The sequence below is a fragment of the Nymphaea colorata genome, chromosome 5 (assembly GCF_008831285.2).
Source record: "Nymphaea colorata isolate Beijing-Zhang1983 chromosome 5, ASM883128v2, whole genome shotgun sequence".
Taxonomy (NCBI): Eukaryota; Viridiplantae; Streptophyta; class Magnoliopsida; order Nymphaeales; family Nymphaeaceae; genus Nymphaea; species Nymphaea colorata.
Genome location: NC_045142.1, coordinates 6,032,088 through 6,050,202, shown reverse-complemented (window position 1 = coordinate 6,050,202; position 18,115 = coordinate 6,032,088). Strand labels below are relative to the sequence as shown.

At 35.7% G+C, this 18,115-nt stretch overlaps 1 protein-coding gene across 1 annotated transcript; it reads left to right on the top strand.

Annotated features, from left to right (window-relative positions):
- Nucleotides 1–8,694: 8,694 nt before the first annotated feature.
- Nucleotides 8,695–15,179, top strand: LOC116254565 (uncharacterized). Its single transcript, XM_050078040.1, has 5 exons — nucleotides 8,695–8,801; nucleotides 11,212–11,663; nucleotides 12,366–12,401; nucleotides 12,854–12,894; nucleotides 14,594–15,179. The coding sequence occupies exons 2-5, from the start codon at nucleotides 11,216–11,218 to the stop codon at nucleotides 14,705–14,707; spliced, it is 639 nt and encodes a 212-aa protein (XP_049933997.1). The 5' UTR covers nucleotides 8,695–8,801; nucleotides 11,212–11,215; the 3' UTR covers nucleotides 14,708–15,179.
- Nucleotides 15,180–18,115: the final 2,936 nt, after the last annotated feature.

The following is an 18,115-nucleotide window of genomic DNA, read 5'->3' as shown; positions in this document are numbered from 1 at the left end:
TGTTTTCTATATTCTTATATTTGTTTGACATGGAAATTACATTTACTTATATCTTTTCAAAGTAAGAGACGCATTTAAAATTTTCCTTTTTTAAAAAAAAAAAAGAAGAAGAAGAATGACAGGACTGGGGTTTTATTAGTTATTCATAATATTACTTTTAAGGCTTCAAAATGGGTTGTTTATATGACGTATGACGCTTCAGTATTAATGTCGCATGTGAAATGTTCCAAACCATCCTCCTATTAAATATAGACACTGTCGTTTAAGAGTCAAGAAAAAAGAAGATTTTCTTTTTTTTTTTTCAGTTTTCACCTCCAATTGTTAAAAGAAAAGACCACTTTTTTGAGATTTTTTAACGGGTAATACAATTTGCAGAAACTATTCAATAAAAGGTTGAAGTTAACTTTTCCTAAGTCCGAAAACAAAAGATTTTGATATATTATTCTTTTTTTTTTTACCTTTTTCATAAAAGTGGAAAAAAATTAAGGGGCCGTTTGATGGCTTAGAAATGTGGAATTTGAAATATATTTTTGACAATTTATTTCTTAAAAAAAATAAATGAAAAAAATCTTTTCGATTTTAATTTTGGTGTGTGTGTGATGACTGAGAAATATATTTTCAAAAATATATTTTTGAGTTTGATGGTACAGAAATATATTTCCAGATTTTCAAAAACCAAATAGAAGATGAGTTTAGCAAAAGTAAGTTCAGCTTCATGATTTTATTTGATACCTTTTACGAAAAGAGGATTTTTTTTTTGTATTTTTTTGCATAGAAAAAGTAAGTTAGTAAAAAATGAATGTTTTAAATAAAATAAAAAAATATTTTGCATGTGGTTCCAGGTGAATATTGTAATCTGGGAAGGCAGTAGAGTTTGAGAGTCAAATTCTGTAGCGGTTAACACCTTCCAAAGCAAAAACAAAATAAAAAATTTGCATGTAAATCTAATTTTTTTTATTTATTTTGTATACAAATTTTAATGGAAAATGCCTGAAATGCCCTCAAATGACTCAGTATTAAAACAGATCGGGTTCAGCTCAACTGGCACCAAAATGGATCCTAATTGGATCGTGGGACGACTCATACCACATAATGTTTGGGTCCTTCCGGCTTATTGTCCTAAAAGAAAGTTCAAGATTATTTATCCATCTCATATAAATTTTCGTTATGCTGCTAAGCTGTTCGATAAAAAAAATATTTCATTGAAGCACCTATTGTTACTACATATTTTTATTATTATATGTTTTTTTGGATCTGAATCCATCCATCATTGGGGAGGGTCCAGATCCACTTATTTCGTGAGGTTCGATAATCGCACCTCCATTCAGCAGTAGAAGAGCGATGAAGATCAAATAAACGACTTAAATTTCAATCATATGAGTACATACTTGTGTTTACAATCATTTAAATGAAACTACAAATTGAGTAAATGAATTACTTTAAATCTTTGTTATATGAATAAAAACTTATCATCACAAGCATTTAAATGAACATTTTACAGATATAATTATAAGTTAAAGTTATTTTATAAATTACAATTGAGCAAATGAATAACTTTAATCATATTATATAAATAAGTATTTTTTTATTACAATCATGTAAATAAATCTATACGAATACAATTAACAAGTTATAATAGCACTTCTCTCTCTCTCTCTCTCTCTCTCTCTCTCTCTCTCTCTCTCTATATATATATATATATATATATATATATATATATATATATATATATATATATATATATATATATATATATATATATATATATATATATATATATATATATATATATATATATAAAAAGCCGAAGGATTGTTTAGATCAACTATGCCACGCCAACGGATGTGTCTGACGTAAATTATACATTTGCTTTATTTACACATAATAGAGTACACCTCACCTGCTCATATTGTCAAAAGTACGTGGAAGTTTTTGTAACACACTGTATCATTAGATTAGACAGATATGCCATGATAAGGTAATTATGTGGCGGTTGAATTACATTCTTAATAGTGGCACAGCTAGTAAGAAGGTTTGGCGAGCCTATTGATAATTTTTTTTTTAATTTTATACTATACTACTTATATAATTTTAAAAATTTTAAATGAAATTTTAAAAAATCAATGTTTTTGTTTCACATTTTCGAGAAATTCGTCCTTATCTATGTCACAATGGTATGGTACGCCCAATTGGGGGGTACCACGTACCGGTATACCGGTACTGGTGTGGTGGTACGGCTGGATATGGATTCGGGTTGGATTTAGATTCAAACAGAAAGAAAAAAATGGACTTATTTTTACTTTTTTTTGTTTTACTTTAACATAATAAGTCTCATTAACAAGATGAAACATTGATAATTTATTCATTAAGAGCTTATTTTTGTTGGTATTTTTTGTTACAATTTGTGGTTTAATTATATATAATAATTATTTTTTTGAATTAATTATATATAATAGTCGCCGGGACCAAGAGTGATGCCTTGATTGGGATTGGAGCATACAAAATTTTGATGATTTTTTTGGATGGTGAACATATATGATCAAGAGTGAAGCCTTGATTGGAATTGAAGTATAAAATTTTCTCCTGTTGTCACACGTAAATATGCTCCATTAGTGGATACGGTATGGAAAGACCCTCTATATATATATATATATATATATATATATAAATTATGTTAGTAAAACCTTGATTTACATAATTCTTACTTGTACTTGATCTTTGAGTCAAACGAGTTGCTTAATTCAATAGTTGAAACCATTTTTGTTGCCATATATGTAGAAAGAGAGGGCACCTGGTTTTTTTAGGTTTTCTCAAACTTGATTTTTTTTTTTCAGTTTTTAAAACCTATATAAGTGTTGCTTTTAGTTTTTCTGGATTTTTAGAAAAGGAATGATTTTTCTTTTTTTTGTTCAAACACCAGAAATGTGAAATCCAAGTTTCTTGGTTTTAATATGCAGTTTTTTCTAGTTGACTACGCTAATGAAACAGATTGAATTAAATTGAGTGTATGATGGTAGATTTACAAAAAAAAGGCTTATATGTCATTTTTCATTTTTCCTTACTTTTTCTTTCCAGTTATGGAGAGGTTAAAAGGAGTATTAATTTTCCTTTCATTCGCCCTTTGTTCCCTTCCCTTTCTTCAAACCAAACACACTGGCTTTTAAAAAAAGGTAACAAAGGTTTTTATTTTTTATTTTTGGCGTCTTTCTCTTTTCTTTCGGCATTTTATTTTGCCGATGCCCTAACACCCTTTACCTTTACCTTTGAACAAATAAAAAAATAACAACAAAAAAATGAAACACATTTCAACTATACCCCAGTATATATATATATATATATATTCAATTTTTTTTCAAATTATAATAAAAGTGAACTTTTTCGTGATGAAGGGCTAAGTCACCGGACTCTTCTATTTTACTGTTGCACCGGATTTCGCATCTTGTTGAGTGCGCATCAGACATGGGTGCAGCTTCGACTCACACTCGAGCCCTGTTAAAATGTCATATTAATAAATTAATTATATAATATATATTGTTTTGATATTTTTCTATGCAATACAATTATTCAAGTGTGTAATAACTAAATTGTAATAATATGCTTATTATGTTATATATATAATAAATTTAAAATAATAATAATAATAAAATACTCTCACCGCACCGTCGCACCCTCCATTATGGTGACATAGAGGAAAGGTGAGGCAATATACGCGAAAGCTTCACAGTCAAACGCGTTAGTTATACAATATTTTTAATAATATTTAAAAAATAGAGAAGTAACAACTAAAATAACTGGAAAATTGTTACGCTAAAATGGCTAAATTAACATATGCACTCATACACTTGTTGATTATGTTTATGAGTGCAATAATGATGATTAAAAGGTGACATCGTAGTCATAAAAAATGATTTTTTTTAATGTGAAAACAACGCGATAAATAAAAACGCAGTTTTTCTTTTGAAAAAAACGGTGAAAATGAAAAAAAGGCAATAGAAGTGCTTTTTTTTTTTCAATTTTCGATGCCAAGCTACTTGTTTTCGTTTTATAATTTTTTCTTTGTTGTACACGTACTTAGTTTTTGATGCTTATATTATTAGTTTCTCATTTATGCATTTGTTTCTCATTTTTTGTTTTTTTTATTATGAAAAAATTTACCGTAATTTTTTAGTATTTTCTCCTTTTCTTTTGAAGCTTGCCGTATTACGAACGACCTAGAAAGTTTTTTATGTGCTAGTTTATTATTTTTGCATTATGTGCTAGGTTTATACGTCTTATAAAAAATAAATCAGTTTTTTAATATATACCCTTTCATTAGAATTGGTAATAAATTTAATAAACCGTAATGTGCGCATGTCACAATTTGGATAATTGAAACAAATTAATGGCAAGGGAACGCAGACAAAAGAAAGCTGAGTATTTTTTAGTTAATTACAATTAAAAATCATAAAAAATGAATTGGTCCTTGAGGCGCGTACTCCTTACGCATGGAGCGTGCCTTGGCTATACGCCTCGAACCCTCGAGGTGCACGCATCAAGGAGGCTTGTGCTTCACACTTTCGCTTAGAGGCATTCTTGAGAAAGAATGCATTGAAGCTCGCTTTTTCAGTGAGGCGTGCGCCTCTTACAACCATGTATCAATCATCTCTAGTTTTAGTTGTTCAATAGCCACTCGGCCCGAGCCAGGGTCGGGCCAAGAAGAGCGACGAGAAGCGACCGGTCGGGTCAAACTAAAAAATTTTGAATTTTTCAATGTAAAAAAAAAAAAAAAAATTCCTGGGCTCACCCGGGTCATGGCCCGAGCGGCCCCCCTCCCTCCGCCCCTGAACACATGTACATCTTCGTATCTAATCACGAGCATAACTGCGTGTTAATAACGATGATCTTGCAACCTTTTTCACTTCAGTTACATAAGTTCATGTAAAGAAAATTCGGTCTCGTAAATTGCAGAGTCTTACAAAGCAAAATTCGTTCATTGCTTTGGGGAAATTCTGGAGTACTTATCTAGTGAGATGCTCCTTGCAAACCTATTATGAGGGATGAACTCTAAGGTATAATAAATCGGATTTCTTCTTTGAAACTTCTTTTTAGGAGCTTATAATTTTACTCTTGATGGTGCCTCACAAAAATAACAAAACGATCAATATGTCTCAAAACACAAATATCAATACCCGGATGTTCTTAATTAGGATTTTTGTAACTTGGCTGAATTTCTGACAAGAACCTTCTCATTTGCTGCAAACTACTACCCCGTAAAAGCAACACTGTGACATATTGTAGGCAGGGGCGGAGGCCGCCTAGGCCATGGCCCCACCCCAGCCAATGATTTTTTTTTTTACATTGAAAAAAATAATATTTTTTAATTGCAAAATGTATTTTTTGTATTAGAATTCAGTTTAGCTCTACCTAGATCTAGAGGTCAAACTGCCCGCCCCTGAAGAAAATCCTGGTTCCGCCCCTGATTGTAGGGACATTTGCTTTTGTTCTTCGGTTGAAAGTAGCCAAGAAAGTGGCGTAGCAAATTATAGGAAACAAAACAATATCTAATATTTAAAATTAACTAAAATAGAAGCCATGAATGCCTATCGAAGGATTTTTGGATTTCACTAAGTTCTTGACCATGAAAAAACTAATAAACATAAGCTTTGTAACGCACCTCGTTGTTCCATGTCCAAAGCATAAAATCTTTTAGGAAATTAAGAAAATTGAGGCCTATTTCTGGAATGAAAGCCGAAATGAAGCATAATCCTCTGAATCGCTGTGATATGGTCTGAAATAAACAAATACCCATTGCAAGTTTTCTCATTAAAAACACTGCAAATCATCAATGAATGCAGGTGGCAAACCCTCTACCATGAGACATCTGCATTGAGTGCTAAGGTCGTATTCCTCCCACAAAAGGCAGCAGTCTTTTTCACTATCTGTTCTTGTTCTTATCATCCCGTAGAATGGTTGTGTTTTACATGAGAAGCGAGTTCCTATAGCCATGCATTAGACCTGAACAGTGCGGCTTATGATCTTCGCAGCATGTAGTTCCCTTGTGTGTGTTTGTGTCGGTAGATTATGATTTTTGTGCCTTTTCCCACAAATTTAAGGTTCTGATAACTAGCTCTGTTGGCTCCTAAAATCCAATATAGTTACTTAAAATTCATGGGCTTTTTATGAATCTTGTATCTTTATGATTCTATAGGCCTTGAAACGTGGACAATCTGAAGATTTCATACTGTGAGAAGAAGAAGAAAATGGTCATCTTGAATCCGAGCTCTCACATAGAGGGGACGGGGGGACTTCACATCCATATTTTACTTCAATATGAATGCAAGAGCAGTATCTTCGACAATACTACTTATTTTTCTTTCATTTTTTCCTTTCTGTTGATATAATAGATGTATAAGCATGTGTCTCTAATTGAACAGATCATGCTTCCTCTGCCCTATCAATATGACATTCGGTAGTGTTTGTTTGTTTACTGACCTAGAAGGTTTACTATTTTTTATGTGCTTTGACCTAAAACTGATACATTCTAAGTTTTGGGTTTCCATAGAGCAATTTATAATCCATTTATATAAGACAGTCCCACGAAACCTTGAGTAACTACCTTAAGACTAATTTAAAATTTGTTGACTATATATTTAGTGCTTCATAAAAAAAATTTGGGCGACAGATGAGTAGGACCTCAAGGGTCCACCTACTCTCTTGTTCCATCCTCTGAACTCTCCCACCGGATGTCGTTCTCCTGACAACGTCAACCCGACCCAACTAAATGGTCCAGTATCAACTTAATATAGGCCTGTTCATGAGCAAGTTCGGGCTCGGTGGAGTCAGTTCAAAATGGGCTCGAGTGTCATGAATGAAACTCGATCTTGACTCGAGTATGATTTCATTAGCTCGAGCTCAACTCGGCTCGTGTTCTTAAAACTCGAATTCTGCTCTATTCGAGTCTCGAGGTTCGGCGAGCCAAACATTTAATTCAAAAAGTATTTTAGATAATTTTATCAACCTAATCACTTGCATACCTATTTGAGCAATCTACCTTTTACATAGTTTTACATAACATATTCTATATAATTTCTTTCAAAAGCTTAACTGACTTTAACCAAGCCGAACCCTCTTAACTCGAGCTCAACTTGTTTAGGTATCTAGTTCGAGTCAAATTTACGAGTGAGTTTGAGTACAGCTTGGGTTAGCCCGATCCGTTGAACAGCCCTAGTTCAGTGCTCGCATCCTACGATCGGCTACCTTTAAGTTATCTAGACCTACTAATTTCAAAGGTACCCCATATAGTAGATATTGCTATTGCATTGAAATAATTAATATTGAATTAATGATCATCCCAGACACTAACTCCATGGAGGTTGACTTGCTTGTATTGTAGAGTTTGAGTAAAGGCACGGTGTCATTGGCCTTTTCCTTGTTCCACACACACACATATATATATATATATATATATATCAAGGAACTTGGATAAAAGAGAAAATTCAAATCTATTAAAATTAATTATTCAAATGTTGTTTTACAACTCGAGGACTTTTGGACAAGCAACTTGAGGGTGGAGGAATCTTTATTTTCTATGTATATATAAAGCTGTATAGAAGAATTTGTATCTTCTATAGAAAATATGGATTCCTCCATCCTTGGGCTCGGGTTGCGTGTAAAAGGCTGGATGGCTACATCGGTGGAAGAATCTTTACACAGCTCCATGTATTTGTAGTGGTCAGACGGTTGGAGGACTACAATGTCTTATATATATTTATATGTGTATGTGTTTATGTGTATGGTGGTTGAGAGCTCTCACTAAAGAAAGGGTTATGTCCACCATAAAATGTCTATTGATCTTTGCCCTAAGTCAAACATTTATTGTTTTGTAGTGTTTTGTTCATTAACAAATTGAACTAAGTTTTAAGTTTCCCATTCATTAATTCTTTTTTATTGTGATTGTTTGATTAAGTTTTCTTACTGATTGAATTTTCATAATATGCATTATGTATATTTTAGGCATTTGTTTGTGTGTGTAGAGGGAGAGAGAGAGAGAGAGTATATCTATCTGTTAGGGACTTAGGGTCATTGGAGAGAAGGAAAGAGAGAGTGTGTGGATTTTCATTGGTTCATGTGATTTTATAATTTATATACTTTATTAATTTTGATCTTCATAATCCTAATCCGGTTAAAACCCAATTTTGAAAGGCAACATATGAATCCAAATTCGAGTTTTAAACGGAATCCTAAATCCAAACCTGAATTTTAAACCAAATCCATACACATTATCATATGTCGAGAACCAACGTTAAAATTGTTTATTGGAAAGTTGAAACTAAACTTGCTACAAATCTGAATCTGATGTTAATATCTTTTTATGTCGAATTTTGGGCTTGGCATGAAGCCATGTTAGGTTATTAACAAGATTGCTTCTGGTTGTTTCAATTGTGATGGGTCAATGAGGTCGATTTTGCCGAAAGTTGTGCTTTGGTGGACGCACTCACTCGTTGCAAGAAGTTTCAAGAGCAGAAAATTGATGGTTGCAAATGGTTTTTCGTTTTCTTCAATTTCAAGTGAATGTTACCCGGAAATTATACTGCAGTGGACATCTTTTTCCAAACCTGGAAAGCTTTCCGGCGTAGCGAGCGGTTTCTCCACTTCGTCTCTTTGTAATTAAAGCAAGACGGTTCAAAAGCATTGGACCGGTAAGTGGTTGGGGGGGGTTCTTTAGTAGTCGCCGTCTTTTTCTCCCTCGCTTTCTTGTTTTCGAAGGAAGATCCCTTCTCCGATCGTTCTTGGACGGCATACCGGAGGAGCCGGAAAGATAAGTTAAAGTTCCCCTCCTCCTTCTCTTCTTCTTTTCTTGTCACGTTACGAATTCTCGTCGGACTCTGCAATGCTTCTTGGAGCAAAAAATTTTTTTAGGGTTTAGCCTCATTTTCTCCTCCACTAGCTGCACTCACCAACGCAAGTATTTCTGCTTTTTCTTGATACACTAGTTTCGTCGTTCCCGTTCCTCTTTACTGTTCCCAAGCAAAAAAGAGCCGGCAGAAAACTAGGAAGAGAAAGAAAAAAACTGCTGCATTTCTCATTTTATGCCGTTCGTTCATCAGCTTTTGTGGCGTGGGTAGTTACAACCTTAGACTCAAGTCCCTGCATCTGAGATCGGGGGTGACCTAGCCTGAGTATGTGAGGAACTAATTACATGCTACCATATCAAACATCTTCAAAATTATTCGAGAGAAATATTTGGATTAGTGATATACCTAAGATCGTGATGATCAATTTCAATTTGCAAACACCATCTTGATAAGTTGGGTTTCAACTTTTATAGTGGATTCTTTCTTCTGTCAATCCACTGAAGGGATGGCAGGGACACCGATAGCAATGGCAGCGACACAGAACAGAAGGGAAAAAGAGACTCTCCCATCAGTGGAGTGGAGGTGTTGGATTGCCCAAAAAAGAAAGAGAATCCACGAAAACAAGAAAGCGAGGGAGAAAAAGACCGCGACTACTGAAGAACCCCCAACCACTTAGCGGTCCAATGCTTTTGAACCGTCTTGCTTTAATTATAAAGAGACGAAGTGGAGAAAGCGCTCGCTACGCCGGAAAGCTTTCCAGGTTTGGAAAAAGATGTCCACTGCAGTATAATTTCCGGGTAACATTCACTTGAAATTGAAGAAAACGAAAAACCATTTGCAACAATTAATTTTCTGCTCTTGAAACTTCTTGCAACGAGTGAGTGCGTCCACCAAGCACAACTTTCTACCTTCTCTTCTCATCCACCCAAGAAAAAGAAAAAGAAGAAGAAGGTGGTATTGGAGGATTTTAAGAATCTTCTATAAAAAAAAAAAAGTGTACTTTTGAAAATGACAACTGGACTCCTCTTTTTATTTAGACGGTCAATAGGTACCCAGATGTCAAGAGTTGGTGTACTTTCGGAATTTATTTACAAAGAATATATTTTTCAAACTTTTAACTTTTGTATAACTTTTTTTTTTTTAAAATATATCGATCCCCTACTTGAAAAAAATACTGGACAAGACACATCCTTACAAAATAGAATTTGTCGCTCCATAGAAAAAGGCAGAATATTAGAATTTGTCACTTGCCAGTCGAGTTGCTCTCGATCTAGTGTAGCCACCACGGTCGCTTTCACTTTTTGACATTGAAGATGGTTCTCCACAAGAGATCTGCAACCACAACTTCATCGCTTATCGTGGATTCGGTTGGCGTCCTTGAGGCTCCGGCCACCTATGGCTGTTGACACCTCCTCCACGCCTTCATCCGCAATGCCTTCTCGTCTGGGTTGCAGGTGTTGGGTGAGGAATCACTGCCTCCACTGTGAACCAGAAGGGATTCGTCTGGGCAACTGTCCTGCAAACAGGAAATGGTTTGTTCGAACAGTGAAATCAGACCTTGGAGAAGGGAGAGGGCTGTCTCTGCAACACGAGTTGTCCAAGCCATCAAATATGAAATACATATTGATAGATAGGGAGCGGAGCTAGGAAACTACTCTCTCTCTCTCTCTCTCAGAGCTCTCTAGGGTCCTTGATTTATAGTTTAGCAGATTGACCTTCTCTCTCAAGAGTTCCAAGGATTATGGTTCAGCATATTGACCTTCTCTTTCCCTCTCTCTCAAAGGTCTAAGGATTATAATTCAGCAGATGACCACGTTGGTAGGATCCCCATGTTCCATTGCTGGGCATCGATCTTATTTGTTTCAAGCAATCGGTAGGGGCAGAGGTAGGAATTTTGATCGTGGGAGGTCCAACTGCTTTCTCTCAATCTCAATCTCAATCTCAATCTCAAGGGTTTTACCGTCTTAGATTTTCATTGCTTTTCCTTCCCTCGCTTCCGCGACGACATCAAACGGGCTCAGGAGAAACTCTCATTTTCTTTCACCAATTTTTAGAAAATACCGAATTGTTTCCCCCACCTATAAAGCTCCGCTCTCCCCAACACCACCTACATCCCCCTCTCTCCAACACCACCTAGTTCCGGTGCGGAGAGCTAGCGAGCCGTCACCGCCTCTATCAATCTCCGGAGTATCCTGGACGAGTAGCTCCAGTGCCCGGAGAGCGAGCGAGCCCGCCTCTGCATCGAGGTTTTGTTCTGTTTTGCTCCATTTTTGTGGGCTTTTCTTCCTTCTTCAGCGTCTTTTATTTCCTCAATCTTACTTCTATTTTGCCCTCTTTGTCTGGTCATTTCAAGGCTGTGTGCTTCGTTTTAGAACAGGAAAATGAATGCAGATTCGGCCATGGCATGGGTTAAACGTGCAGGGGAAGCAGCTCTCCATCTCCTTCAAAAGACTTTTCAGCTCCTCGTCTTCTTGCTGAGGTGTCTGAGTCCTGATCTCGCCGTTGATTGTCTTCCTCTTCGCGCAGGAGAAAACGAACCCAGCCGGGACAAAGAGGTGGCCACTTATGCCTCGTGGTCTAAGCTGAACATTGTGCTGTCCTTTGCGGGCGGCCTCAGCCTAGCAAGTCTGCCATCCTCCCTCATTCATGAGAAATGGACTAGCTTTGCCACTTACGCCATTGCAATCTTTGTGGGATTCCTTCTCGCCATGGCTGTCTACTCCACGTGCTCTTTCTTACGGAAGACCGTGATGAGAGTGTTGTTGTCCATCTCGTCTGCAATTATCTCCGTTGTTTTCGCTGCACTGTTGACAGTGGTTCTTGTCAAGGGTAAAACTGCAAATCCTTCGGTTTTGTGATTTCTTGTTTTGTGTGTCGAAAAAAAAAGCAATGTAAATGTTTATTTTGAATGTATTCGCTATACACAAATTTTGTTTTCAATAAAGTTGGACTCTCCCATCGCAGGAGTTTTCCTGTACATGTACTTCACAATGTAAAGTTATTTCGTAATTCGTGCACAGTTTGCAGATTATGCATTTGCCTTGCGCTTATCAATCCATGACTGGTGTGCGTTTTCATGTTTTAGAATGATTAAGGTTGGATTAAGATGTTTTCAATTGAACTTTTCTCAGCATTAACCGCACATTGTATTCGAAACTTGATCTAGCTGTACTCGTGTAATATTTATGTGTTAAAATTTCAAGGCATTTCTCTCACATACCTTAATTTGCATTGTTGTAAAAACAAGAATCAAGAAGTTAATTAAAGTCATATGCTAAACCTTGGGTCAAGGGTTTAGATAGCCAAATCATGTGCTTCGTTCTCCTAACTAGCATGACTTCTAGTGTGCACTTGTAAGGCGATGAGCTCCTTATATTTTGTTCAGAATGTGGAGAAACAAAAAGAGATACTATATTTTGTGTGGGGTTATTTGCAACAAGCGACAGTTTGGGGAGGCTAAATGTCTTCTTTGTTTTCTTTTTGCTCTAGTCCAAAGCTAATGTTTGGCATATATTTGTTTGATTACTTCAGGTGTGTGGGAAGCAAATTGGCTCGAACAAGTACTTGGTAAGCAGCCAGCAATTGATCTATTTCCTAACTGCTTTTATCTACCTTTGTTGGAGGTTAATGGGAAGATCAATGCATGGAGGAGAACTTTTGCACTTAGAAATTGACCTCCAGTTCAAAATTGTTTCTTTTCTTCTTCTTTTTTTTGTTTCATATTTACTTCTCTTGCTAAACATTACAAATAACAGAAAAAACACCCGCTTTACTATAACATTATATTTAACACTAGAAGGCTTGCTTTCCCACGAAGTTCTCTTCATTCTTCGAGTTTCCTGGACTTATCATCTGTTGATATTCCTTTTCTCGATTTTATCTTTTTATTGGCCATCTGCAAGGTTGTCATTTAGGCCATTTCGGTTATCATATATTTATTGATCAGTTGTATTTTATTTATGCCATGGGCAGTATTTTGATTTGTTTATGTCTTCTCCATGTCATTTTGGTGCAACTAGGCTACGACTCATCAACGGATTCATTTCAAGAGCTAATCATGGTAACGTGATATAACCATTGAATTGTTGAATTTTGGCCATACAACTTTTGAAACAAGTCTTCCAGAGATGGTTTCCACTTAACCACCTAATATTTTGCTCTCTTTCGTTCGATACATATTTGACATTACCTGCTAGAGATGCTACATGGATCTGATGAAATATCAGAGAAAAAATCAGCCCACTCTTTTTTTTTTCAAGGAAATGTTTGTGTCTACGTCAGTGTGTTGGTAATGGAAATGTCCCTGCATTTGACCGATACTCTTTTCTGCTTCTTGCCTTGTTGCTTTAGGAATTTTATTAGTCACACTAATCTGGTTCTGTTGGGCATGCTTTTATCTTATTGTCACTGATAACGATAATCTGTTCTGAGATAATTTCCCGTGGACTGCTCAAAGGTAATTTATTGTATCAACCAACACATTTGTTCTAATTAAGGTTCACTCTCTGTGTATGTCACAGAAAAATTCAACATGTAAATGTTATTTTGAGCATGGCTAACATGGTTCTAGCATTGGAAAGCACATTGACCGACTTGGGTCTCATACATCAGTCTGGTGCACTGTTGCAGATGTTATTGGTGTTAAAAATTGAATCAAGTTCCACTGCCTTTGTGTGCCCCTGTACTGGAAACTGGGTTTTTGACTTTTTCCCTTTCTGGGCTTACAAAGTCATTTTTCCCAGGATTGGGAAGGTACACATTGATAAAATTAAAAGACTATGAGCCTTCTGAACATAGTTCACTAGTTTGTCCTCATAGGGTTGCATTTATTAGACTAATTCAATTACTCGTAATTCATAATGAACTAATTAACTTTGTGTCCCTGTATAGTCTCAGTTGATACCTCATATATGTACAGCTGATCCTGTCCTTATCTATAAACAATTGAGAACGATTTGCTTTTCTTGATTAGACTGTTTGTCCATTGCTGACGTCCTTTTATATTGTGATTTTGACGAAGTGTTTGTGAGGTAGGTTTGCTAGTTGACTAATTTTCTCTTTAAGATGCAATATAATGTGATGAGTCTGTAACTACTGATTGATTTTATAATAGCTTCAAGGTTACATGTGTAGGAGACATTAACCATCCACTCTTTAGTGTTGCTCAGTTGATTGACATCTTTGACATCCTTCCTTTTTGCCAGCTCTTAGTACACCGGCGTCTGAACCCTATGTTGTGATCTTGTTTTTCTTTATACTATTCTACTTGTGGTGGTTGTAGTGCTGCTTGATTTAATGGTTCTCCAATGCATTCTATGAGAAGATTGGAGGTATTCCCAAGTAAAATTTGATTGCAACGAGAGACCAAATATTTCTCTCTTTGTTAATTGCTAGGTCCACTCTGGATGGTCATTTTTTCAAAAGGACACCTTTTAGTGAGGTTTACTTTGACGGTTACTTTTGTTCAATCAGCATTATCTTTCCCTTTACCTCTATTCAATCCCCATGATCCAGGATTTAGTTTTGCACCAAAAGACCTCGGTTGTTCCACTGTTTTTACAGTGTGTTCCTACTTTTTCTTCTTTTTTTTTTATCAAGTATCTTTGTGTAATGCCACTACTTGTACTTGATATTTTCACTTTCGAGACAACCTATTATGAAAATCATCAGCATCTCTAGAAATCTCCTTTTACCCAATGCTTTTCTTCTTGATATCCTGCCTGCCTTTCTTGTTGCTCTTCATACCTCTGCCTCTGCAGTTCCTGCATTCACATGCCTGTCTGGAATCAGATGAACCTTTACTGGTGCTGTTCTGCCAAGCATTTTTGCATTTGCGTCATCAGTCACGGAGAAACGGCATCTCTTTGTTTTAGATACCAGGGGTCACGGTCGGGTCCATTGGAAAATAGAGTCGGTAGGCCAGAACAGGGATTATAATCGGGTGTTTCCACTGGGAGGAGACTCCGAGAAAAGGCATTGGGTCTGATACGCACCTTCATGAAGATCAAGTGGTGGAGTCACTAACTGAAGATTCCAGACAATGAGATATTTTATGTTAAAGTTTCTGAAATAATTTTTCTTCTAGAATCAGAATCCCCTAACAGCATGATTCTCATTCTGTTTTAACCCATGCTATTAGTTGTTGATTAACCGTTAACCATTGTGGTTAACTTCAACTGTATAGTTCTCTTGTATAGCATTGAATTGCTTTGAGGAAGAAGAAAAATAGAATCCTCCTTCATTGATCACTCTTCCCGTTCTATCTTGCATTTTCCTTCATGGTATCAAACTATTTCCAAAGATGTCGTCAAAGAAAAAGATCTCTGCAAGGACCAAACACATTGAGGAGACCATGGAGGAGACATCGGTACTTGATCTGCCTGAATCGGTCCTGAATCCATTCTTGGGAGGTTATCTCATGCTGGACTGTGTGACATAGCTGGAGCTTCAAGTTCCATGAGGGACAGATGCAGGAGCCACCATTTGTGGAAGCCGCATATGAAGGAGCATTGGGTCCGGGACATTAGAGAAGCTGCCTTCCGGTCATGGGCGTACTACGTAGTACTATGTAATAAGGAAGAAGTTGGGCTTGAAACTGCCTTCCGGTCGTCTGTCATCTCCGAGCGCGCAGTTTTAGTAGACTATTCATTTAGACTGCAAATGGTAATAAACGAAACCTATACCATAGGTTGACCCAAACCCCAAAACAAGCTTTAACCTCGGAGGAGGCGGCTTAGTAGGAGTGGAGTCTCTAAAACAAAACAAAATAAATTTTACATGTAAATTTAAAAAATTTTATTTATTCTGTATAAAATTTTTAAAGAATTACATTTCTGCTCCATTAAAATTTTAAGACTATAATGAAATCTCATCATAAAAATTATTGGCTCTACCCCAGTTACTTATGTTATGTTATGTTAGTTAAACACTCAAAAGTGAATAAAGATATTATTGTGTAAAAATATATATTTATATATTAAAGACAGTTAAATGGCACAGCACCAATCCGATACCCGATCCGACCCGAATTACTGTATCAGGTAAGGCGAATCAATCCCGAACCGGCCGAGCTCCCTCCCTCGAGGCTCGGTACTGAGCAAGCGTTGGGATTCGGAATCATAAAAGGGACATGGTTGGCACTTACCTACCACTACTTGATTAACAAATATTAATGGAAAATGCCTGAAATGCCCTCAAATGACTCGGTATTAAAACGGATCGGGTTCAGCTCTCAACTGCCACCAAAATGGATCCTAATTGGATCGTGGGACGACTCATACCACATAATGTTTCGGTCCTTCCGGCTTATTGTCCTAAAAGAAAGTTCAAGATTATTTCTCCATCTCATATAAATTTTCGTTATGCTGCGAAGCTCTTCGATAAAAAAATATTTCATTGAAGCACCTATTGTTACTACATATTTTTATTATTATATGTTTTTTTGGATCTGAATCCATCCATCATTGGGGAGAGTTCAGATCCACTTATTTCGTGAGGTTCGGTAATCGCACCTCCATTCAGCAGTAGAAAAGCGATGAAATCAAATAAATGACTTAAATTTCAATCATATGAATACATACTTATGTTTACAATCATTTATATGAATAAAAACTTATCATCACAAGCATTTAAATGAACATTTTACAGATATAATTATAAGTTAAAGTCATTTTATAAATTACAATTGAGTAAATGAATGACTTCAATCCTAATTATACGAATTTGTATTTTTTTATTGCAATCATTTAAACTAATCTTTATAAATACAATTAACAAGTTATGATAGTGCTCCTCTCTCTCTCTCTCTCTCTCTATATATATATATATATATAACATTTAAATTCATTAAATTTAAGTCATTTGGGAATTTGGATCTCAGCTTTAAGTGTAATTGAAAATAGTCCTTACAAAAAAAAAATTATAAATAAAAGTAAAATAGTCTTTCGAACATCCGATAGAGAGATCAGAGATGTCAGCTTCCTCCTCTCCAGTGAAAACACTGCCGACTTGAACTTTTCTGGACACAAATATAAAATAGATCGGCCTTCCCGAGAGGGGGATGACGTCCCCTTCAGATGTGAAGACTCTTTGTCGTAAGATTTTCAATCACTGAAGCTTGTTGAGCTGTACACGCTTTAAAGCTAATAATATCTTGTTCAAACGGCCGTCAGCCGGTAAGCCTATCACTATGTGCTGCTGTCATGGCGGACCAAAAAATATATGGCTGAGAGTTACTAATATATAATGATATATTTTTTTTATCATATAAAAAATTATATTTAAGAGGCACTCAAATATGCAAAGGAATTAATATGTATGGGCAATACCATAGGAGAGCTAAAATGCTAAAAACAAATCAGGATAACCAATCATTTCACAACCTTTTTATTAAATCATTCAATATTTATCACAATAAAATAAAAGATACAAGACTAAACTTTTTAAATGAATATTGTTAATTTCATGCACTTAAATTGTAGCAAATTTTTTGCCAAAATCGTTATTGTCTTGCACATTTTCCAGCATGGACATGGGATGAATTGAACCAGAATAATTTTTAAAGTAAATTTATAAGTTGATAAAGATTATCAAATTAGTGCCTGCGGTTTGGTTCACATAAAGAAGGCCAATGACAAGAACAATATTCCGTGGCAAGGCCATTTTGGTAATTTCACGAGACGCCCTTAAATTTCGCCTCCCGTCATGCAGTCCATCTCTCGCTAATCAGAAAAAAAAATTATATAATCCCGACGACAAGTTTTTTGTTTTTTATTTTAATCATGCCGTAGCTCAGCGCATGAAGTACCACATGCGGTTGGTTTGAAATAACAAGAAGATACGTCAGTTAAATGAAATATTTTTCTTTTATAAGGGCGAAAGTGAAATGCAAAAAGGATTCCTAATATAAAAATATTAAAATGAACAATGTCATAAACGTGAAAATATACCTTCCCATATTAGCTACATAACATGGAAAGCGCTCTTATATAAACCAAAACATGTTATTTAGGCCAGTGTGTTGGGACTAAGAATAACGAAAATGCCAGTGATAGTGAACCGGCGATATTCCGTATAACCATTTACAGGGAAAAAATGGAATTAAAAAATGATTCATTATAAAAGGTCAAAAAGCACTATTATAATATAAAGGTGATATTATATCTACTTTATTTGTGATTTGTGAGTATATGCTACATGGAATTCATTGTCTAAAAGTTTAAATTAGTGGTTTAATTTGTTTGGACATGAAATCAATTATATTAGACAGTTTCACGAAACCT

What these genes read in the sequence shown, in the direction of transcription:
- LOC116254565 (XM_050078040.1), top strand. Translation starts at nt 11,216, where the DNA reads ATGAATGCAGATTCGGCCATGGCATGGGTTAAACGTGCAGGGGAAGCA. An exon ending in GACAGTGGTTCTTGTCAAGG is followed by an intron (nt 11,664 to 12,365) that starts GTAAAACTGCAA and finishes TGATTACTTCAG; the next exon opens with GTGTGTGGGAAGCAAATTGG. An exon ending in CATTTCAAGAGCTAATCATG is followed by an intron (nt 12,895 to 14,593) that starts GTAACGTGATAT and finishes CTGCCTCTGCAG; the next exon opens with TTCCTGCATTCACATGCCTG.